Source organism: Arachis ipaensis, chromosome B2 (assembly GCF_059453495.1).
Source record: "Arachis ipaensis isolate K30076 ecotype BB chromosome B2, ASM5945349v1, whole genome shotgun sequence".
NCBI classification, from domain to species: domain Eukaryota; kingdom Viridiplantae; phylum Streptophyta; class Magnoliopsida; order Fabales; family Fabaceae; genus Arachis; species Arachis ipaensis.
Window position 1 is genome coordinate 3,392,716 of NC_142437.1, and position 24,873 is coordinate 3,417,588.

The window sequence follows — 24,873 nt, forward strand, 5'->3', positions numbered from 1 at the left end:
AGATTTTTTTTAATTTTAAATAATAAATCTAATCCTCATATTTAAAAAATTTAAAGATTAAATTTTCATAATACATAAATTAAATGGTCTGATTTGTGATGAAATAAAAATTTTTGCTGTAAAGCAAATTAAAAAAATCTGATTTACATGTTTAAAAAACTTTTCAAAGCTAAAACACAAATTTGATCAGCAAATTTATATATTTAAACAGTTTTAAAATAAAAAAAAATAAATTAACCCTTAGATTTGTATGTTTTTTTTTTTAAATAAAAACTACAAATCTAACTCTTAAATTTATGGTATTCATACAAAAGAAATTATATAACACATTATTAAAAAACACACAAAAAATGAAAGGTATCTACATCAAGTAATCGTTAAGAATACTAAAGTAGCATTTAAGTGTTTACATAAGCATTGCATTAACAAAAAATGAAAATTCACGTGCATTTATTTTTATGTATTATTGATAGGTGAGAATAGTTAGATAATTTAATATGTTTAGTAAATTTTTATCTAACAATTTTTAATCATAAACTTTATATAAAAATAACTACATGTGATGACGAAAGTTTAATTTAATCATATTTTTTAAATAAGAAATGTGATTGGTTATTTAGAAAGAAATAAAAACAAAATTAACTCATTAAACTAATTTTAAAGATCAAAATACACATTACCTCTATCATCTATAAAACACATATCAATATGAACTCGAGAAAAGCTTTTTAAGCATACTCCAAAACTGATGAAATAGAATATCTTGACTATCTTCTTGAAGAAAAAGAAATGCATAGAACTTACTACACACCAAGTTATATATTTAAACTCATAGTAAATTAGTAATATACTTGATTACTAGCTAATCTAGTTAATAATGTAAAATTTTACACGACTATACACCAATTTTACTACCTTTTTTATAAAAAAAAAAAAAAAAAGAAAAGAAAAGAGAACAGCCACCAATTTTACTTCAAACTGAAAATGCTACGAAATTATACACACATGGTGTTACAACTTACAAGTTCTCTGAGGAACACAAACATGGAAAGAGGAAAATTACAGTGAAATCTCACAGAATATAGATAGCAAACTTAATAGTCATAGCAAACTTAATAGTCATGCAAGCACATTGCCATAACTTATTACATCATGATCATAGTATCAAAATTAGATGTTTGCCAAACTGAGTTGAAATCACACATCTGTGCTGCTGTGCAATATTCTCTGGAAACAATTTATTGAAAAACTGGAGTTTAATTTCGGCACCAGCACCAGAGACCTTCCATCTTCAACTTCTTAAGAGCCTTTTTAATATAGAGCACAGAAAAGTTGAAAACCCACATCTGTGCAACATTATTTGGAGACTCCACAGTGGTTGCAGATTTTGAACACCTTTAAAAATGCCATGGATGGCTGCAAAGCACACTAAACTGGACCTGATTAAAGGTGATGCGGAAAACAAAATTAATCAATTAAAAAAATGTTCAATTTTGAGATTAGAGTTGCATAACAAGCAAACTGAAACTATGAAATCAGAGTTACATGCCATGCAGAGTCCACATATTTGACAAAGAAATATAGCTAGCTAATAGAAGATATTAGCTCCAACAATGTTTACCATAGGACAGTTTGAAGAATAGCTTACCTTAATCTGCTTTGTTTCTTGAAATCCAAGCTCCTCATCTATTCTTGCGCCTTTTAGTTTTCTGGTAGCAAAGGACATCTTTCAATAACTGGTTTCAGATTTTCCTTCTTCTTTATGTAGTCAGGAAGTGATTCTAACTTTTCACAGTTTACAACTGACAAAGAAGACAGTTGAGGCATAATCTTCTTGTCTCCACCATTAACATTGATTCCAATCCATCCTTTCCACTCATCCAACTTTATGAAGTGAAGCTTTCTCAATCTGGGAAATGCAACTGCATCAGGTGAGGAGCCTTCGTTGACAGCATCCTCATGGTTTAATTCTATTCCCAGAAATTCAACACCTACCGTCTCCACATTAGGCATATTCGTGATCTCAAGTGATTCAAGGAATGGGAGTTTCCCTAAAGGGGGCAAAACATTGCATTTACTACATCTATGAAGCTTTAGGTGTGTTAGTTTGTTCAATTCCATCATCCAGTTGGGGAATGAACTTCCTCCGTAGTCAAATATTCCAAGGGATTGCAATTGAGGAGGTGCTTCTAAGCTATCAAGTAGGACTTGATCGTTGGCCTTCGATCCTACGATAGAAAACCACAGTTCCAAGCCAAGCAGATTTTCCTTGTTCTTTAGATCAGCTCTTGTAGCTTCAGAAATTTCAGTTTTACATCCGTTGAGATTTAAAGTTTGCAAATTAAGCAAATTACTTATTTCAGAAGGCAACTCCTTTAGCTTATGATTGAAAGACAGGTTAAGGTACCTTAGATGTAGCAGTTCAGTTGCCTTCGATGGAAGCTTTTCTATTGGGCAATCGCTCAAATCCAACGCCCTGATCCTCTTCATACGAGGTAGACTGTTGGCAAGATTTGTTGGATCCATGTCGGAAAACTTGGACAAAACCATTAGAGTGTGTAGCTTATCTGCCTTGAGTTTACCTCCATTGTCAATTGAATCTAGGAAAGAGGTTTTATCTTCAAGATACAGGGTACAATGACGGGTAAAATGACGATAACGAGCAGGCTCTGTTACAGCGTCGTTGTCTCCGGACTCTTCACCAGGAAGCATTATGCGGCATTCGTTACGCGCAAGATCTTGGATAAATTCATGCATTTCTTTCTTCAATTTGCATCTCAAGGCGCCCTCGCCTTCCCGTCCAGAATCTCTAGATAATCAAAATTCTGCGAAAGGAACTACGAAGCACGTTCATTAGATCTGACAAGTGGTTCGAATCTAGGTGGCTGACGTCTTCCAGAACAAGAAGGAGTTCCCTGTCCTCTATGAACTTATGAAGCTCAAGTTTCAATAATTCAAATTCATTGCCGGCGTATTTCTCTGGTGTTTCAGGAGCGAATTCCAGCATAGACTTAACAATTCGCTTCACATTGAATTGTTGAGAGACAGTTACCCATGCCATGAAATGAAATTTACTTTTCACTTGAGTACTGTTGTAGACATGTCGGGCCAGCGCGGTCGTTCCCATTCCAACCTCTTCTCTAACAAGACATATGCATCTATGAGATTCCTTAGTCAACTTTCTAATTAAGTCTTGAATTTCAGCATCTCGACCAATCATGGGTTCTTCGTCATTTGAGGGAACTGCGGGCCAATGCAGATCTAATGGCTCCGGCTCAGCCTCGTCGGGTGCTGGATCCGAACGCGAACCAAGTTGCTCAGCCTCCTTGGGTACTGAATTCGGACTCGAACTAAGTTGCAACTCGCTGACTTCTTCAATTAAGGCCTCAAAATCACAAATGATGCTGCTCGCCTCAGGGTTTCCCTTCTTGGGGCGTGGGGGGAGTGAGAGGCCTAGAAAGTGTAACTTCTTCGCCTGTTGCAGTAGCTCAAATTCTTCTGAAACACCAATTAACTCATAGCATAGATCTTTAATGCCTTGAAACCATGACTTCACTCGTGGAACCTTCAGGTTCTTCTCTGCGTCTTCGATGACATTCAGGAGAGCAACGGATATCTTTGATGCCCTCGGCCGCATTTTTCTCTTAACCACCTTATGAGAATTCGCGTTCTTCAAAACCTTTACTCCCGCCATGATCACTGTATCGCCATTATTGCCCATTGTACATCACTTTTTTTGCGGATTATTTGAGTGTTTGAGCCCCCGTAATTTATGTATCTGGTTTCTGTTAGTTGGTTGGTTTGGTTTAAGCTTAGGACAAGTCTATTCGCACGCGCCTCATGCATAATATATTCAATAATACTACACATCCAAGCAAAAAATACATCCAAGTTATCCAAGTCCTTTTTGATTCATGCACCTCCTCCAACTTCCAAATCGTTTGTGATTTATGGGCTACATATAACATCAACCTTACTTTGCTTAACGTAAACAAAACTGCAAACTAAACCTTCGTTTCTGCTTGTGTTTGCTTTCTTCTTCTTCTTCTTCTCTGCTTGCGTTCTTCCTTATTGATCTGCATTGACTTCAACGTAATAGGCTTCGTCATTGTCCTCTGCTCGCATTTTCGTTCTTGTTGTTGTTCTTCTTCTTTTCTGGTAGCGTTCTTCGTTATTGACCTGCATTGACTTCAACGTAATAAGCTTCGTTTTCTTCTTCGATCTGGACTTCTGAATCGAAACAATGAATGATTTAACTTTAAATAAGTTGAATGAGCGCGATTTAGATTATTCTTCTGAAACAAATCAAGCTGATGAGATTTGGATTATTCAATTTTGAATCGAATTGAATGGAATGCAATTCCTAATTCTATTTTGAATTGTATTGAATGGACGCATGTGTTCTGAATCTGAATTGAATTGAATTGACAAAATCTAAATTGTAGAAAGAGGTATTTCGAATTTGATCTTATATAATGGATTATGTTTCGTTCAATCAGTAGTATACAATTGTTTCACCATAAGTACTTGTTTCGGTTCGTTATGCAAAAAGCTTTTTGAATTTGATTTTAATTTTATATACTGGATTATGTTTTGTTCACTCAATACTATATAGAATTGTTTCACTATAATGACGTTTTTGGATTATGTTTCGTTCACTGAGAACTATAAAATTGTTTCACCATAGTGATGTTTTCGGTTCATTATGCAGACCAGGTGTGTTGTGGATGAAAAATTTGTCCCAAAGGTGGGGATGATTTTCAAGACATTAGAAGAAGTCGGAAAGTTCTACAAACATTATTCCAAACATGCTGGTTTTTCTACGAAAATAAAGAACACGACTCGGAAAGGAGACGAGGTTAAGAATCAACTAATCGTATGTAGTAGAGAGGTGAGGTGAAAATCCAAGATATCTCCAACTCTGAAGACAAACTCCTCAGCCGGGTTAAACTGTCCAGCCAGAATCTACGTACATATAATGAAGGACGTTGGTCTTTGGACAATTTCCAAAGTTGTTCTGAATCACTCACACCCTTGCTATCCAGACCGTGTAGAGATGCTCAAACAACACAATGAGCTAAGCATGTTTGTGCGTCGAACCATCGAAACCAACGAGGAAGCCGGAATTAGACCGAGCAAAACTTACCAATCGTTCATAGCAGCAGCCGAAAGTCACCAGGAACTCAGTTTTATAGAAAAAGACGTGAGAAATTACACCATAAGAAAAGTACGGAATGTTTCCGAACAAGATGATGCCAAAGAATTTGGGAAGTACCTACTAAGAATGAAAGAGAAGAATCAAAATTTCTTTTTCGAGCTCAACCTCGAAGGCGATCACTCCATCAAACATGCATTCTGGGCCGACGCAAGAAGCACGGCTGCATGCGAGTATTTTGGAGACGTGGTTTCATTCAATACCACCTACAACATAAACAGGTATTCGGTTCACCCAACTTCAGTACTTACATTCACTATATGCACAAGTTTTGGTTCATTTAACCGTGAGATTGTCCATGTATGCAGGTACAATCTGGTTTTTGGTTCATTTGTGGGGGTGAATCACCACAGTCAGTCAACACTTCTTGGATGCGCACTGATGAAAAACAAGGACATCAATCATTCAAATGGTTATTCGAGTGTTGGTTCCGTTGCATGGGAGGGAAGCCACCAAAAGGCATTCTCACCGACCAATGCGCATCGATGCAAAGGGCCATCGAGTTGTCCATGCCAACAATAATTCACCACTGGTGCATATGGCACATTATGAAGAAGATCCCAAATAAACTAAACGACTACAAGCGACACAAAAAAATCGAACAAGAGATGAGCCACGTCGTTTGGAACTCATTCACAAAAGATGCATTCGACAGAAACTGGAATGATTTCCTCACAAAGTACGACTTAGGAGGCAACAAGTGGCTCTCTGGTAACTGAGTTTTCAATTTGGATTATTTTCATGCCTTTACCTTTTTGGGTGAAAACATGCACACATTTCGGTTTAGTACAACTAATTAGTTCGGTTCATTCTGCAGAGTTGTATGAGGATCGGCATATATGGGTTCCAGTTTACCTGGATCACCACTTTTGGGCCTGGATGAGAAGCACACAAAGGAGCGAAAGAATGCATGCATTTTTCAACAAGTTTATCACACGCAACAGCTCCTTAAGTCAATTCATGAAGCAATATGACAATTGCCTAGCAAGCAGAGAGCAAAGAGAGAGAGAATTCGATGCTGTAGATTTTCACACCGTGATACCGTGCACAACAAAATCAGCAATAGAGGCTCAATTTCATCACGTTTATACCCATGAGAAGTTCAGGGAAGTTCAAGCTCAATTTAGAGGAAAGGTGAACTGCGTCACAAGATCAAAGCATTCCACCCTAGGTTTCACAACATACGAAGTGATGGAGTAGGTTTCTAACTCCACATTCAACAAGTTTTTCGTCACCTACGATGTAGTATCATGAGAGGTAAAGTGTCAATGCCTGCTGTTTGAGTCAAGGGACATATTGTGCCACCACTCTCTGAGCGTCCTAAGCTTTGAGCAAGTAGATAACGTGGCACCGAAATACATACTGGAGCACTGAAGCAAGAACATAAAGAGGAGGCACACACACATAAAGAGCAGTTAAGACGAGCCTCTGCTGGAGCCAAGAAGCAAGAGATTTGACGATTTGGTGTTTCGGTCGCACAATATCTATGAATTTGCATTCGAGTCTGAGGAGTTTACTAGAATTCTGCACCGGGCGTTTGACAATGTCATGGCCGAGATGCAAGAATATCAAGCAAGAAGCAAAGGAAAAGGTTTGTTATCCCACGAAGAAGAGACATTGAGCGACGTGAACGACCTTCAAAGCCCTCCACGTGTCAAAACAAGAGGCCGACCCAAGAACAGACTTGAATCAAACCTGAAAAAAAATATCTCAAACACCACAAAGAAAAAGAAAATTCCAGCTCCAAGCAAGGTAAAATTGATTTGCTTTCGATTAGGCAAACATTGATTTGTGCATTTTGCTAATATATGATTTATTTTCTCTTTTTACAGTTGAATTTTTTAGACGACGAACCAACGATTCAGTCAAGTTCCAGCTTTTACAGTGCACCGGATATGATCCAGAGAGGATTATACAAGTTTTAGGTTTTATTAATATAAATTTCTTTTCATCCATGAGCAAATTTTGGTTCACTGAAGTTATAAGAGGGTTAATTTCTGACTTTTGTTAGTCTTTAATGAATAGTCACTTTTTTTGTTTTTGATATTAGCTTTTGTGAAATTATTTACTCAAAAGTCACTTTTTTCTTTATTGAATAGTCAATTGATTGTGCTATGTCAGAGAGTTCAAGTGTTTCTGATACTGATAGAAACATTTTTTTATAATTAACTCTCTGCTATATTGATATATGCAATTTTTCGGTTCATCCAGTATATTAATTTTTGTTCATTGTATTTTTGGGGTTCTTAATGTCTTGATAAATACCCTGATTCTATTCATTGTGAACCTGGAACAAAACAGCAGCCAAACAGTTCCAACAGATATATAAATTAACATATCAAACCAACAGGACAAGGAGTAATGCATCTTGAATCAGATATAAATATTAACATTAGATATATACATTGATATTAAGATTAGTTATATACATTAACATTTACATTAATATTCACATATATACATTGAAAAAAGCATTGTTTGCTTTTTTACAACCTGTCAATCATAGTATATCCTATTTACTATCTAAATCCGCAGATGAGAATTTACAAAAAGGGCTGGAGAGGGCAGCAGATGGCTTGGGGAGTCTTATTGCTTCAGATGCCCGAATCACTTGGTCTCTGATTTTGTTCATTCATGCATTAGAAGATTCGGACCATATTCATGCCTAAAGCCATCAATCTCTTTCTACATTTCAATCGAAAGGAATTAGTTACATAAGAAATGAACCCAACCTAAATAAGAAATGAAAGAATTGCATTAATTTTGAAAATACTTGGTACTTACTTGTGTCCAAGCTTTATATCGATATCTCTTCCCGCTTTTGATATTTCGAGGATCAATTGTTTTAAGCCATTTCATGATGTATATGCCACAATCATAGCTAAGCAAGAATTTAGTATAATACGATTAATAGTATACAAAATAAAACACATTAAAAATAACACTATAGAAGAGAAAGATTTTTACTCTGTTCGTTGGCCATTCAGCACGATATACTCTGCTTCTTCTCCCTCTCTGTCCTCCATTAAGGGTTCCGGCCCAGCGTAAACCCTCATCTGAAAAATTATTAATCCCTGAAAGGGACAGAAAAAGTGAATAAAAAGAAGCAACAACAATGAACCGAACACATAATAATAGGTGAATCAAAATCACAACTCCACTGAACCGACAATAAATCATGATTTGAATAAAACAAGATAACCAATTAATTACCGAATTCTACTCATGTTTGAATAATTTACAACAAAATAACTTACAATAAATTTGTTCAGTTTCACTCTCGATTCAGGTATACCTTTTTTCTTCTTATTTACAGGGTCAAGGACATAAAATGCCTTTTTCTTGACATAAGCAATCCACAACCACCAATGCCCTCTGTTGCAGATCGGCACAAACAGCTAAAGTTTGAAAAAATAATAGAATATTTCAATTGAAACAATAGCAAATGAGAGAATTATGGAAGAATTTTTAGAAATGACAACTTACAAATGGATGCAATGCAAATTTTCTTTTGTCAAGGAAACGGCAGTGGTGGGCATACTGATCGATATCGAACCGGTAGGCCTTCTTGGTATTTGGATTAGTGTAGTCCATGCCGTAGTTTTCCAACATAAACATCTGCAAAACGAACATTAGTTAAATCACCAACTACCAGACAAGTGAATCTAAATTTGCCAACACCATTGAACCGAACACAATTCATATGTTGAATAAAACGTGATAAACATTCAATCATCAAGAGAAAACTTTTCTTCATGCAAAAGAACTCAACAGAACATATCAATCAGATGAATCAATATGAATATTTCCACTGAACTGAACACCAATCATGTGCTGAATAAAACGTGATAAATATTCAATCATCAAGAAAAATATTTTCTGCATGCAAAAGGACTCAACTAAATATTTGACAGTCAAATAAATCAACATGAAGAACTCCATTGTACATAACTCCATTCATGTTTTGAATAAAACGTGATAAACATCAATCAGCAGAGAATAAGAAATTTAGCTTACCACAATATCCAGCGGCACAATGTATATTCATTCCTAAAACCGGCGACCTTTTATTTGGTTAAGAATCATGTTATGTATAGTGACTACCTACAGGAAGAAAATTTTTGAGATATAATATATAAGAGTCTTTAGAAAAATCATTAACGTTAACGGAATTGGCAAAGAATTTACCGTGCTTTCCACCTGTTCTTTGGGCATTAGAGATATGAAATGTTGTCTAATCCCCTCGTAATTTGCCTCATGCTTCAGGACGAATATGGCGTCATATTCGTTGCTACTATCTTTGGTCTGTTTCACATGTATCATCCAATGATAACACTTTTCGATCAACTCCTCCGTGATTTCTTTATTTTTTTCGGATTTTTGTAAACTTCAGCAGCTATGACGGTTGGATCGGCAGTTGTTGCTTCAGCAAACTTCAATGCTACTGTCACCCTAGCATCTACCACCGCCTCTTCCAGGATTTCAAGCTCTAAAACCGTAGGCTCAGAGGGGTGAGTTGGTTGAGTCACTATTATTTGAGAGGGGGAGTTGGTTGAGATGTTAGGGGACTTATCCCAAGGCTGAAGGAAGGCACATCATTTTTCCATTGCCTAGGACGATCAACACTGCAAGACGACAGAGATATGAAACAATGATAGTAAACAAAAATGATATTAAACGATGTAGTGAACCGAAATTAAACCATGTGGTGAACTAAAAATATCCAGATTTGAACAAAATTGATATTAGACAATAGAGTGAACCAAAATGAAACAATGTGGTGAACCGAAATTATGCAGATATGAACAAGTATAAAACTTACAAATCAGGCTGTGCTTCTTCTTCCAATTGTCGTGCCACCGTAGCTTCTTGGCATGGTTGCTGTTGTTCTTTGGGAGGGCTGTTACATTAAATAGAAAAGAGTTCAGTAACAATGCAGAATTATTATCCTGTACCATTAAAACTAATAAAAAGAATTATAATTACCAGCTAGACCAGAAGATTATAAAAGTTGATATTAATTAAAACTTACACATTCATTGGAGGTTCTGGCTCTGTATTCCTTGGGGAAGATTCCTCAGTAGCCTGCTTTTGTTGCTCTAATTGTTGTGTTGGTGCTTTTTTGCAGGGCTGCTATTGCGGTCCCAAAGGGCTGCTGCATTAAACAGAAGATAGTTCAATAATGATCCCAAATTATTATCGTTTTCCATTAAAATTAATAAAAAGAATTTTATGTGCAACTTACTCATTATCAGAAGTTGGTTGTGTTTGACTTTTCGGAGGGACATAGATAAGTCATCTTTCATCAACTCTTCCTTGAGAGAACTTGGAAGAGACAACGCAATAGGAGCTCTACGGAATGTAAACAAGGAAGAAGTTAATGTTGAATAATTAGAATTGGTTTTGAGAAATGGAAATCTGCACATTGAAAATCTCACATTTCCAAAGGTTCAGAACAAGTTTCTTCTCGAACCTCAATGATTTGTATTTCAGAATCAGGTGTAGTGCTACTGACATTTAAACATGATTTCCGTGTGCTTAATTAAACAAAAATTATTACCTAAATCTAAAAGATCAACATAAATATTTTTAACTTACACTGGTGTTGTTTTAAAACTCTTTCTTTGATGGATTTTTTTTCTAAAATATTTTACTGAGGTTTTCGGGGTATTTTTCTTAAAAACAAAGATAACAAATTAAAATTAGAAACCAATATTAAAAGCAGAGGTCTAGAAACACATGAAATTCATTTTTGGGAACCACTGAATCGAAAGTAAAGCCTGCAATAAACAATTTACCTAGTATTGTCCAGGGAATTTACAGACGGTGTAGAGCTCGCCTGAGTCTGTAAGAGAGGTTCGCTACCCAGATTTACAGTTGGTAGTCTAAGAAAGATAAATAAATGTTAATAAGTGAATCCAGAGGAATTAGAAGAGGTTCTAGCAAAAGTTAGCAAAGAAAGAAAAAGAACTCAGTATAAGAAACTGAATCTTACGTCTCAGAGAAATCATTTTGCGCCTCCGTCGAGTCAAACTAATCCGGATCAATGTTTGCTGTCTGAGCCCCATCATTTTTTCTTTGATCTCTTTTCTCTTAACATCTCCAACGCTTGTCTTCTTCTTTCCGCAACGTTGTCTTTTACTTGTTCAGTTCTGAAAATTCATAAAATAAGTATCAATGAACCTAAAACGAAAGCATCAATAAAAGAAAATATGATTCGAGAAACTTACTCCTTGTCAGATTTGGTTTCTTTTTTGCCACCCTTTGCGGTCGTTTTCTTTTTACTATGGGTGTTTTTTCGATTTCTTTTTCTCTGCAACACAGAAAAACACATCGAATTTATACCGGAGACAAATATAAGCAAGAAAAATATTTCTAATGCTAAAGGACCCAACTGAAGGTACTAACAATCAAGTGAATAAAAATAACAAACTTCACTGAACCGAATATAGTTAATGTGCTGAATAAAATGTGATACACATTCAATCATCAAGAAAAATATTTTTGCATGCAAATGGAGAAGTGAAGATGCTAACAATCAAGTGAACGAAAATTACAAAGACCACTGAACCGAAATCATTTCATGTGCTGAAAAAAAAAGTGATACACATTCAATCATCAAGAAAAATATTTTTGCATGAAAAAAGACTCAATTGAACACTTGACAATCAAATGAATCAAGTTGACCAACTCCATTGAACAATATCACATTTGTAATTTACTTAATAAGCATACATAAACAATTTTCAGCAAAGAACAGCAAAACTAAACCAGATGAATATCATACAATCACCCAATACTTATTGGCTTTCAGATTTGCTTGTGCTCTCTGAATCTGTCAGCACATGCTTCCTTTTTTCCTTTGTTTTTTAACCACCTTCTGTGGTTGTTTTCTTTTCTTTGTGGGGGGGGGGGGGTTTCAATTTCTTCTTCTCTGCAATACATAAGAACAAGCGCATAAGAACAATTTTAAGCAAATATAAGTAAGATGAAACCAATATGAAGATCAAACTTACTGGTTTTTGGATTCACTTTTGCTTTCTAAATTTGTGGGACTGCTTTCAGTTTCTCTTGTTGTTTTTGAATCCACTCAACAAGCTTTCGTTTTTTAACCACCCTCTGTTATCTTGTTCTCTTTGCTGGCAGTGTTTTGTCAAATTCGGATTCAAATTCGGAAAATGTGTTTTCTTCCGAAGAAGAATCCAGATGAACAATTTTCTTTTTGTCTTTCTTCCCTTTTCCTTTCTTGTCTAACTCCTTCCTTTTTGTTTTTTCCTTCTTCATTTTCTTTCTATACAGAAGTCCCTAAAATAGAAACTTATTTAATGAGCAAATACACTAATAATCAACTGAATCAAAATCAGCAACCCCACTGAAACGAACTACACTAATGTGCTGAATAAAATGCCATAAACATTTAATAATAAAGAAAAATATTTCTGCATGCACAAGGACTTAACTGAAAATACTATCAATCAAGTGAATTAAAATGAGTAACTCCAATGAACCGAATAACTTTCATGTGTTGAATAAATCCTGATAAACATTTAGTTATCAAAAAAACGTTTCTGCATGCATAAGGACTCAATTGAATACACTAACAACTAGGTGAACCAAAACGAGCAAGCCCACTGAACTGAACAAGATTCATGTGGCGAATAAAACGAGATAAATATTTAATCAGCATGAAAAATATTTCTTCATGTACAAGGATTCAAATGAACACACTAACAATTGCAACTAGGAGAAATAAATTAATTATAACCTAAAACACAAGCTTATTTAGTTAGCAATGTATTTTAGAAGCATCTGAAACAAAATTTTAGGAGAAAATTTTTGTTTAATTTACCAATGTGTCCGTTGCTTCCTCTGAAATTCGGTCAAGCATCATCTTCTTTGTCCAATGGGCCACCCACGGTGGCGGGGGAGCATCAGGTCCATACAAGCGAGGGAACTTGGTCTCATGGAAGTAAATCAGCATCAAAACGAAACACAGCCATCAACGGACTATTTCTTTCCCTTTCTCTTATTTTTGATTCCCTTCCTCAAGAAGCTGAGCATATGTTTTGCCCAATCCCATTCTTGGATGTTGTCCACATGAAACATAGGCGGCTTATGGATCGGAGAGGCCATGCTTATCGTAGTCGGTAGCAAGAAGCACCTCTATATAAAGACGACAAAAGTCCTCCAAAATTTTTGCCGGTTCTCCTCCCCTTCAATACTCATATCCAGGACAGACTTCGTCAAAGTCGCCAACGTAACATTTTTTAGGCTGTCAAATATTGCCTTGTCTTCTGGATTAAGTTTGCCGTAATCAACCTTTTCAAGAAAACGATTCCCTACAATATTTTAATAGCAACAAATCAACCAAAAAGGCTCCGTTTAATTTTCTGTTCACCAATGAACCGAAAATAAGTAGGAAGTAGAAAGTGTATTACCGCCATTGATTATGCCCAGCGCATCTGCTACCTTGGCAGGAGTTATGTATATTTTTCTATGGAGAGTTTTCAGGCATCCATCATACTCATCATAACAATCAATCAATTCTCTCAAGAGGGCGTGAGACATTCATTTCCGGAATATGTGCCAGGACACCGAATCCCATTTCTTCAACTATATCTTTCTTTTCCTGACTCATATTCTTGAACACTATTGCTATTGCCTTTGTTTGGCATCTGCAATCATGAGTTTTCTGCAAGTTTTCAAACAGAATGTGATGATATATTTATAATACAAAATAGATATTATTCAAATGAAAGTGGATAAATATATTTAATGTGCTTACGTTATAGCGCGGCTTCTCCTTCTTTGTCACCATTGTCTTCTTGAGTTTTGCTGTAATAAAAAAATTTGGTTAATACTTCACTCAATACACCGACATGCACAAGCATGCATATCTTAATCAAGTCAATGAAAATGTCCTAGCCCACTAAATCAAACCCCTTGATGCACTGAATAAAACATGATAAATAATGAAACAGCTAGAAAAGCCCTAGTTTCACTCACATACACTATCCATTGAACTAAATAAAAATTAAAACAAATTTCATTCAAAGCCTAGTTACACTGTAAAAATACAATAAGAAAAACCCTAAACCCTGAACACAGTAAATATCAAGTGAATGAAAATCACTAAGCCCACCGAACTGAACAACATTCATGTGGTGAATAAATCGTTATAAACTTTGAATCATCAAGAATAATATTTCTCCATGTAAAAGAAGTCAACTAAACAGAGTAACAAGCAAGTTCAAGTTTACATACACTATCTACTCACTTACACTATCGACTAAACTGAATGAAAATAAGAACAAATTTTATTCAAAGCCCTAGTTACACTGTAAAAATACAATAAGAAGAACCCTAAACCCTGAACACACTAAATATCAAGAGAATGAAAATTCTCAAGCCCACCGAACCGAACAACATTCATGTGGTGAATAAATCGTTATAAACTTTGAATCATCAAGAATAGCATTTCTCCCTGCAAAAGAAGTCAACTGAATAGAGTAACAAGCAAGTTCAAATTTACATACACTATCTACTCATATACATTATCCACTGAACTGAATAAAAATAAGAACAAATTTTATTCAAAGCCCTAGTTACATTGTAAAAATGCAATCAAAAGAACCCTAAACCCTGAATACAGTAAATATCAACTGAATGAAAATCCTCAAACCCACCGAACCGAACAATATTCATGTGGTGAATAAATCGTTATAAACTTTGAATCATCAAGAATAGTATTTCTTCATGCAAAAGAAGTCAACTGAATAGAGTAACAAGCAAGTTCAAATTTACATACACTATCTACTCATATACACTATCCACTGAACTGAATAAAAATAAGAACAAATTTTATTCAAAGCCCTAGTTACATTGTAAAAATGCAATCAGAAGAACCCTAAACCCTGAATACAGTAAATATCAAGTGCATGAAAATCACCAAGCCCATCGAAACGAACAACATTCATGTGGTGAATAAATCGTTATAAACTTTCAATCATCAAAAATAGTATTTCTCCATGCAAAAGGAGTCAAATGAACAGAGTAACCAGCAAGTTCAAATCTACATACACTATCTACTCACTTACACCATCCGCTAAACTGAATGAAAATAAGAACAAATTTCATTCAAAGTCCTAGTTACACTGTAAAAATGTAATCAGAATACGTCGATCTACTAAATGAAGCAAATCAATCCAGTAAACTTAAAATGCAACTAAGAGAAACACTATATTGGATGATTTCAAATGATCAGTAGTTTTTGTCATACCTTTGTTAGTCTCTATTGCTGTTTTCGTTCGTTTTTGTTTATTCCTTACAAAATTTTTTCGCAATTCATCTCTAGTAGTATTTTTTGCAGAAAACTTGAGTGAAGTTTGAGTGATTTTGAGAGAGATTCGAAGAGAATGAGTGGTTACGTATTAAAAAAGAAGTAACATTTTTTCATAATGAAACGCAAATAAAAAACGAAGAGTTTTGTATGTCTTTGGCGCGTAGAATCACACTTCATTAATGTTGGTAAGTGAATTTGGGTTTAAACCAACTTGAATAACTTGAATACACATTTAGCATGACTGTGTAATATATTAAGCTAACTCTATACTTACAGGGTACGCAGTGGAAATAATACTCCGTACTCCGTAGTGCATAGAGCCATAAAATACGTGCTTGCGGTCAATAACAAAACCAAATTGATTGAGTAATGTAATATATCATTTTGGTACATTTCCCCATGCACTTTTTATTTATATGTTATAACTAGATTTAGACACACGGAGTATGCATAAATTAAAATTATAAATTTTTATAAATATTTTTTAAATATTAAAATATAGATAACTTTTTATTGTATAATTAATTATAAAATGACTTATATAATTTTTAAAATAAAAAATTATATCATAATAAATTCTATAATTCTATAATAATAATATAATAAAAACTAATTCTATCAATTTATTTTATATATATATATATCAGAGTATTTATTTTATCAAATGTTTAAATTTGTAAATCATATTTTTCTTGCATAGTCATATGAAGAATTGATCTTTATATTATTATAAAATCATAGTTAAAATGAATAAACAAAATTTGTCATATATAATATCTTTTAGCTATTTTTTATATATTGTTGTGTTGATTAATTTTGTACTTATAAGATATAACATCGAACAAATTCATAAAAAGCAATTACAAAAAGGGTTATGAAATAAGTATTATTTAAAAGTCCTTAAAATATAATTAATTGAAATAATTAGTGGAAAAGGTATTGTTCTTGCTTGTGAAATAGAGGTATCAACAGAGCTTATGTGCTTTGAGGCTGATCGTCCGATCCTTGAATTCTGAGCTTTTCTTTTCTAGTGTGACGTGAATAACGCGAACAAATGAGGGGGGAGTATACCTGCAAAGGCACTCCAAAGCTTAAGTCAGTATATTGTGCTATATCTCACTTACCGAAGAAAATACTTTACCTGGCTTTTATATGGTAGACTGCTCGGCTGTTACGTCTTTAGTGTTTAAAGTCGGTTACAAAAAGGTAGGTAACGTCCCTTGATTGCGTTACCGTTTTGTCGTCGGTTATAACGGAGCATTTATCTGACCGAGTTATGGCTCATGAATGGAGGAGCTATAACGGACCATGCCGAGTTATAGCTCGTTTATGACGACCATATCATAGCCCAAAAGCTTGGCCTGTGGAGAGTTTTTAATGAAGCAAGTTGAGCTTCTTTGAGGAGTTATAACTCGGTTGGATAGGTTATTGAATGAGCCCCCAGTTCAACGTACTTCATTAAAAAAGTATTGTTTGATATGACATGGGGAGTTGTGGCGTTGTTTTGGGGAGGAGAGAGAGAGAGTTTAATGGGAGCATTAAAGGCTTGTTGCCTTTCCAATGTAGTTTGTGGTTTTAGATTTTAATGGGAAACAGTTTCAGTATTCGAACCGTTTGTTGGGTTACTGCTAGAAGTTAACTCTAGTTTCTTTTGGTGTTTGGGTTTTTCAATTTTGGTAACAGAATGAGCAAAAGAGGTATGTTCACTTTGTCTCTTCGCTTCTGAATTATTTTCTCTTTCTCTTTTCTCTTCTTCTGTTCTTGTTCTCTTCTGTTGTTCTTGTTGTTGTTTTCTAATGGGGTTGGAGAAGGATAAAAAAGGTGAGATTGATTGGTCTTATGACTGGGTTGGTGAGGATGTGAAATCTCGAATCTCTCTGTTTCGTGATGAATCTGCGGTGAAGGAGGTGAACTTAGCAAGAGTCGTTAGGGCTGGTTCTGGGGTTCAGATTGAGTTGCTTTCATGTAGTAACGATGATAGGGTGTATCATCGATGGCAGGGTTTCGAGTTCCTCTACATGCATAGCTGTGTGCTTAAGGAGTTGAGGGTGAAATTGCCATTTACAAAATTTGAGTGCCAAGTTCTGAAACAGTTGAACTGTGCTGCGTCTTAGCTTCATCCTAATGGCTGGGTGTTTCTGCGCTCCTTTGAGATTTTGATGGAATATCTTGAGGAGACGCCTACGGTTGATTTGTTCTTTTCTTTATTTCAAGCAAAGGGGGTGTGGAAAGGGGGTTGGATAAATTTCAATAGCACCCCTGGGTTCGCTATTTTTAGGTTGTATAAATGTATCTTAAGGTTAGGAGTGTAGAAAACGATTTTCCTTTTTATGTTGATGAGAATCTGGCCGAGAAGTTTCCTTTGTGGTGGTGTTCGGAACCGCAAAACATACTCGGTCCTGAAGTAATTTCGCCAAGGAATGTGTGTTTGATTGAGTTTTTGGTTGAGGGTATTGACCGTAAGGATCTTATATCTATGTATGAGTTACTCAAATGGGAAGATGATAAAGAGGCAGTGATAAATTACCTGGGTGAGTTTGGGATATTTGTTGTTTTTGTATTAACTTTGTATGGGTTTCTGATGTGTTCTTGTGTTTGTATTGCAGGTGGGAAGTACCCTGGGGTCTCGATTGCTTCTTTGAGGTCACGCTTTAAAAGTAAGAATTTGGAAAAGGAGGTTTCATCGTCGAACCGTGAGAAAGTGGCAACGCCTGGGGAGGTTGTTCAGCCTCATCAGGGGCGTAGGAAGGTAATTGTGAGAAAAAGGAAGTCGGGGGTGGTGGATTTGTCCGATGAGTCTAGTGGGAAGGAAGAAAAAGTGTCTCTGGAGAAGATTCGGGCTTTTGTTGGGAATCAGAAAAAACTTCATGAGATGTCCAAGCTTAGTGAGGGTGTTTCTGTGTGGGGAAAAGAGTATCCTTACATGGCTGTTGTAGACGAACATTGTCAATCTGAGGCTAATGTTTCTCTTGCAAAAGAGGTTGGTGAAGTAGCTATTGGGCAATATATGCAGGTAAGGTCTTTCCTTTGGTTTAGGTTTTATCCTAGTTAGGGGGGTTTTATGTATTTTTGCTTTCTTTGTTGTTTATGTTTTGCAGGTTGTTGGGTTGAGGTTGGCCAGCTTGGGGCGGAGCCAGAAGCTGAGGCATAAGAAAGTGGTAGAGAAAAGGATGAATTTCTGGTGATGAAAGAAGAATTAAGAAAGAGCAAGAATGTTGTTTCTGAGCTGCAGAGTAAGTTGGCTGATACTGAAAAGTCGCTGAAGGAGACTAAGGATAGCTATGCTAAGGATGTTGAGGACTTGAAGAAAAAAGAAGCTGATTTGGCGAGCATGGAAACTCGGCTGATTGATGTTACTGCTCGGCTGAAGGAGATGGAGAAGAAGAAGAAGAGTGATGAAATTTTGGATTCGTTTGTAGAGGGTTTTGAAAGGGCGGCCTTACAGGCGAATTTTATTGCTCTAGGTGTCGATTTTTTTAAGTTGGATCCTAGTAAGATCGTCCGAGATGGGAAGATGGTTGAGGATGATGGTGTTGCCGAAGATGAGGCAGAGAATATTTAGTATTTTAATGTAGTTTTGTTTTGGTAAAATGTTTTTATGTTTTGATGGATAATGTAATTGATGATACATTATTGACAGTAACTATTTTGGAGGTCATTAATAGAGTTTGTTTGACCTTATCTATATTCGTTTTTGATTTGTGCTGAGTTGTTTGATCGGCTGTTTGTGCGATTGATAGGAATTCAGTTAAGAACATTCCATGTAGTGTTTGCCGAATATGCTTGGTTCGAATGTTAGACAAAGATGTTTGTCATTTTGAGGTTTGATCATAGATGAAATCGTGCCAAGCATTGTTGATTGTAAAAGCAAACGTGATAATGTGACACAGTTTGTATAAAATGAGATAGGTTCATTACATATAATAGAATTGGTAGTCCCTTGGTTACAAAGGTTCAGGTAGGCTAGCCTCGTTAAAACCTCTCCAAGCAAAACCCATTGGGAAAAATCTTGGTAGTAGGAAAAAGAGTACAAGCCTGTCCCTGATGTTTAACTGTAAAATTTCTTTAATGAGGAAATATTCTAGGTGTTAGGTAGTATTGTACCATTCATGGATGCTAGTCTATATGCTCCGTTGCCGAGGACTTCTATAACTCGGTAGGGGTCGTCCCAGTTTGCTGCGAGCTTTCCATGGGATGGAGGTCGGCGAGCTGTTTCCGTCTTTCGAAGAACTAAGTCGCCAATTTGGAATGATCGGTTTCTGACCGATTTGTTATGTCGTCGGGCGATTGCTTGCTGAGCCACGCGTTGTCGCAGTGTGGCTGTTTCCCTTATTTCTTCGATGAGATCCAGCTCGGCTCGCCGGGCTTCATCCTGATTGCTGAGTTGAGTTCGGACCGAGCTGTGTGAGACTTCTAAGGGTATCATAGCTTCAGAGCCATATACTAGGCGAAATGGTGTCTCCTTTGTTGATGACTGAGGTGTTGTGTTGTAACCCCAAAGGATTTCTGGTATAAGTTCGGCCCAAAGTCCTTTGGCATCATCTAACTTCTTCTTTAAGGCATGTAGTATGATCTTGTTCGCTGCTTCTGCTAGCCCGTTTGTCTGAGGATGTTCAACGGAAGAAAAATGTTGTTTGACCTTAAGGTTCTGCAAAAAGGATTGAAATTTATGGTCGGCAAACTGGCGACTATTGTCAGTGATGATATGATAGGGAATGCCGAATCGGCAAATAATATTCTTCCAAGTAAGGGAAATTATTTGTTGTGATGTGATTCTGGCTAAAGGTTGGGCTTCCAACCACTTTGAGAAATAATCAATTGCAACCAATAAAAATTTTACCTGCCCCGGTGCCGTTGGGAATGGACCAAGGATGTCTAGTCCCCATTGATAGAAAGGCCAACTTACGTCGGAATAATGTAGTTGTTCGGCAGGGAGATGTATGAGTGGTGTATGTTTCTGACAGTTTTCACAAGTCTAAACTTTAGTCTTGCTATCATGTTGTAAGGTTGGCCAAAAGAAACCTGCGCGGAGTATTTTTTAGGCTAGGCTCCGAGCTCCTGTGTGTGTTCCGCAAATGCCCTCATGTGCTTCTGACAGGGCTAGGTCGGCTTCATCTTTGTTGAGACATTTTAGTAGCGGCCGAGTATATCCTCGGTGGTATGAAGTTTCGTTGATCAATGTAAAGAACGATGCTTGTCTTCGGAATCTTTTTGTGTTGCCGACCTTATTTGGTATTTGACATGTTTTCAGATATTGTATGTAATCGTCCTACCAACCCTGTTCCTGTGTGACACTTAGTACATCTGTTAGACTTACACTTGGTGATGTAATAGTGGATTGGTACAGTGTGGATAAGTCGGATTGTGTGCTGCCGAGTTTAGATAAGATATCGGTTCTTTGGTTTTGTTCTCGTGGGATGTGTTGAATTTCAAAATTTGAAAACTTTGAGATCAAATCTTTTACTAATAATAAGTATTTAGAAAGGAGAGGATCCCTTACTTGAAAGTGGTCGCTTACCTGTTGTAGGACCAATAAGGAGTCAAAGTATACCTTTAGAGTGGAAATGCGGAGGTCTAAGCAAAGGCGGAGTCCTGCAACGAGGGCCTCATATTCGGATTGATTGTTGCTAGCTTTGAAGGATAGGTGCAATGAGTGTTCTAGAATAAAGCCATCATCGGACTGTAGACGTATTCCGGCACCACAACCCTCGGTGTTAGATGAGCCGTCGACGTATAAGCTCCATTGTTTTGTATGATCGTCTTCTGAAGGGATAGTTAGTTCTGCAATGAAGTCTGCTAAAAATTGGGACTTAATCGGCCCTCTTGATTGGTACCTTATGTCGAATTCTGACAATTCTATTGACCATTTAATAAGTCTTCCGGCGATTTCTAGTTTATGTAACACTTGGCGTAATGGGTGATCAGTCTTCACATGGACAACATGACTTTGGAAGTAAGGTCAGAGTCTTCTTGCTGAGAAAACTAGTGCTAAAGCCAGCTTTTCAATTCTCAGGTAATTGAGCTTGGCATGTTGAAGAGTTTTGCTGACAAAGTATACTGGATATTGAGTTTTGTCCCTTTCTGTAACAAGAGCAAAGCTTATAGCCCAATCAGTTACTGATAAATACAGGAATAAGTCTTCCCCTTGATGGAGTTTCTGTAAGATCGGTGGTTAGGAGAGAATAGTTTTTAGTGTTTGAAAAGCTCTCTCGCAATCGTCGTTCCAGTGAAATTTGTTTTTCTTTTTTATCGTTCGGAAAAAAGGAGTGGATTTTGAAGCTAAGCATGGAACAAATCTGGATAGTGCAGCCAGTCTTCCGGTGAGGCGTTGGACTTCCTTTACGGTTTTTGGGCTTGTCATTTCCAGAACTACTCGGCATTTGTCTGGATTCACCTCAATGCCCTTGTTTGTCAGTGAAAAACCTAAGAATTTACCTCCCTGAACTGCGAAGGCGCACTTTTCTGGGTTTAGACGCATGTTGTAGTTGCGAATTTGCCCGAAAATCTCTGATAAGTCGTCAATATGGTTTTTTCCGAGCTGTGTCTTGGCGACCATGTCGTCGACATACACTTCGATGTTTCTGTCGATTTGTTTTGCGAAGACTTTGTCCATAAGTCCCTGGTAGGTTGCTCCTACATTCTTTAGTCCAAAGGGCATAACTTTATAGCAGTAGTTACCGAATTCAGTAATAAATGCCATTTTATTTTGATCAGAGGGATGCATGAGGATTTGATTATAACCCGAATAAGCATCCATGAAACTCAAGGTAGCATAACCGGAAGCGTTATCTACCAAAGAATCTATGGATGGTAAAGGGTAAGAATCTTTCGGGCAGGCTTTGTTTAAATCAGTAAAGTCGACGCACATGCGCCACTTACCATTTTGTTTCCTTACCATTACCACATTTGCTAGCCAGGTAGTAAATCTGATTTCCTTGATGAACTCTGCATTGATCAGCTTTTGAGTTTCTTCTAATGATGCTTTTTTCTTTTCTTCGCCGAGGTTCCGTTTCTTCTGTTGTACTGGTCGTGCAGACGGGTTTATTGCTAATTTGTGGCTGATTATCTGTGGATCGATGCCGGGCATGTCGGAAGGTGTCCATGCGAAGAGGTCGGCTTGTGTTTGTAAAAAGGTGGTGATGGCTTTTAGTTCAGCATCGTCTAGGGATATACCTACATAAGTAAATTTGTTAGGATTATTATGAAAATATACTTTCTGTAAGTCTCCAGATGGTGTAGGTCGCTCCAGAAAGTCGGCTCGTGGGTCAAGGTCGGCTAATGCCGAGTTGTTTGCTGCGTGGTGTAGGTTGTTGACTTGTTGTTTGAAATGGGTTGGTAGCTTCATGCTGATGTTGTAGCATTGGCGCGCCTCTTTATGATCTCCATGGATTGTTACAACCTGGTTATGCTACAAAGGGAACTTGACACACAGGTGAACTGTAGATACAATGGCGCTGAACTTATTCAAGAAAGGTCGGCCTAGTATGAGGTTGTATGGGCTAAAGCAATCAACAACTAAATATTGAATATCACATGTTTTGGAAACATGATGCTCACCCAGTGTGGTTTGTAACCACACTGACCCCAATATTGGTCATCGCTCACCCGAGAACCCCACGAGGAGACCTCCTGTTTGCTGGAGTGCGTTGTCGCTGAGCTTCATTTTTTGGAATGTTGTGTAGAATAGAACGTCGGCGCTGCTTCCTGGATCCAGAAGTACTTTCCTTACCAATAGATCGCCCAATTGAAGGGTGATGACTACAGGGTCATCCAAGTTGTTTATGTTTGAATTAAAGTCGGCGTGTGTGAATGTCACTTGGGGGAGTTGTGTTGTGAGAGTTGCATCAGGACGGGACCCATCTACCGAGCATCTAGCTCGGTATGATCGTTTTCTTGCCGAGCTTGATGATCCTCCGCCGGTGTATCCACCTGAAATACAATTGATTATACCTCGGGGCTTTTCATATTGATTTAGTGTTGTCCTTTCTTTTCCTCGGTGCTGTTGTTCTAATGAATCCTCGTTCCTTGAAGGTGTGGAACATTTTTGAATGTGACCACCGATGTACTTATCGAGGTGGCCTTGCCGAGCTAAACGTTCTAAAAGATCCTTTGCTACCACACAATCATCAGTGGTGTGGCCCTGCTTCTGGTGGAAGGCACAATATTTAGATTTGTCTACATTCTTAGTGTCTTGGTAGGTGCCGGCCTTTCTTGGTGGCTTGATGAGTTTTGAATTTAGAATTTCTTTGATGATGTCCTTCCGTTTAGTGTTAAACTGCATGTAAGAATCAAAGCGAGGTGTTAGTTTAAAACCTTTCTTACTGTTCGGAGTTCTGTCATCGTCTCTGTAGTTCAGTTTGTCAGATTTTCGAGCTTGTCTGAGCTCCTCGATATCGATTTGGCCTTTGGCTTTCTCCCGGAACTCGGCAAGAGTTTTGGGCTTGGCTACCGCAATTATTTCCTGGAACTTCCCAGGTCGGAGGCCGCTCTTGATTGCGTGCAAATGGACTTCGGGATGGAGGTCGGGTATGCTGATGGCGACTTTTGTGAAACGGGTCATATAGTCCTTCAAACTTTCGTTTTGTCCTTGCTTGATTGTATTCAGATATTCAGAATCATGCTGGTATATTGCTGATCCAGCGAAGTGATCTTCAAATAGCTTGGCCAGTTGCTGAAATCGCGAGATAGAACCTGCAGGCAAAGCACACAACCAATCAAGTGCAGGACCGTCTAAATAATTTGGAAAACAGCGGCATAAAATAATATCTGATGCGCCGTTGACGATCATTATTGATCGGAACTTTTTGAGAAACTTCTTTGGGTCTCCGAGCCCATCATAAGGTGTGAGGGTTAGTGGCAAGGTGAATCTCTTTGGCAATTCGAAGTTCATCACTTCTTTTGTGAAGGGTCCCACAAGTTCGTCGGACTCTCCCTTGTGATCTTCGGGTTGAACTTCGTTGGATCGGATAGTCTCCGAGACGTGTAATGGTTGAGAATGATGTTCATTATCTTCTGGTTGCTGATGATGAGTCTCGTCATGTTTTATCCGAACATGATTCAACTCGGCGATTTGAGCAGCTATTATTTGATTTTCATCGCCATCCGTTGATTGGCTTGTTGTAGCTCAGCTATCATCCGCATAAGTTCGGACAGTGAAGGAGGTGGTACGTCAGCCATGGGCGTAAGCAAGGGTAACGGGACCAAAAGAAGAATTTGATTTCCTCGGCCCCACGGTGGGCACCAATTGTTCTTGCTTGTGAAATAGAGGTATCAACTGAGCTTATGCGCTTTGAGGCTGATCGTCCGATCCTTGAAT

At 37.3% G+C, this 24,873-nt stretch overlaps 4 protein-coding genes and 1 pseudogene across 4 annotated transcripts; 2 read left to right on the top strand and 3 right to left on the bottom strand.

Annotated features, from left to right (window-relative positions):
* Positions 1-1,686: 1,686 nt before the first annotated feature.
* On the bottom strand, positions 1,687-3,754 carry LOC107628120 (uncharacterized; annotated as a pseudogene).
* Positions 3,755-4,978: 1,224 nt separating this feature from the next.
* On the top strand, positions 4,979-7,140 carry LOC107626597 (protein FAR1-RELATED SEQUENCE 5-like). The gene is made up of 4 exons (XM_016329501.1): positions 4,979-5,203; positions 5,524-5,926; positions 6,033-6,349; positions 7,048-7,140. The coding sequence occupies exons 1-4, from the start codon at positions 4,979-4,981 to the stop codon at positions 7,138-7,140; spliced, it is 1,038 nt and encodes a 345-aa protein (XP_016184987.1).
* An 11,601-nt stretch (positions 7,141-18,741) lies between these two features.
* On the top strand, positions 18,742-19,119 carry LOC148572832 (uncharacterized). The gene has a single exon (XM_088504657.1). The coding sequence runs from the start codon at positions 18,742-18,744 to the stop codon at positions 19,117-19,119; it is 378 nt and encodes a 125-aa protein (XP_088360783.1).
* A 519-nt stretch (positions 19,120-19,638) lies between these two features.
* LOC148572833 (uncharacterized) lies at positions 19,639-23,155 on the bottom strand. Its single transcript, XM_088505542.1, has 4 exons — positions 23,141-23,155; positions 21,993-22,965; positions 21,076-21,446; positions 19,639-20,160 (listed from the first exon to the last, which is right to left on the bottom strand). The coding sequence occupies exons 1-4, from the start codon at positions 23,153-23,155 to the stop codon at positions 19,639-19,641; spliced, it is 1,881 nt and encodes a 626-aa protein (XP_088361668.1).
* LOC148572834 (uncharacterized) lies at positions 23,152-24,447 on the bottom strand. Its single transcript, XM_088505543.1, has one exon. It carries the CDS (start codon positions 24,445-24,447, stop codon positions 23,152-23,154), a length of 1,296 nt encoding a protein of 431 aa, XP_088361669.1.
* Positions 24,448-24,873: the final 426 nt, after the last annotated feature.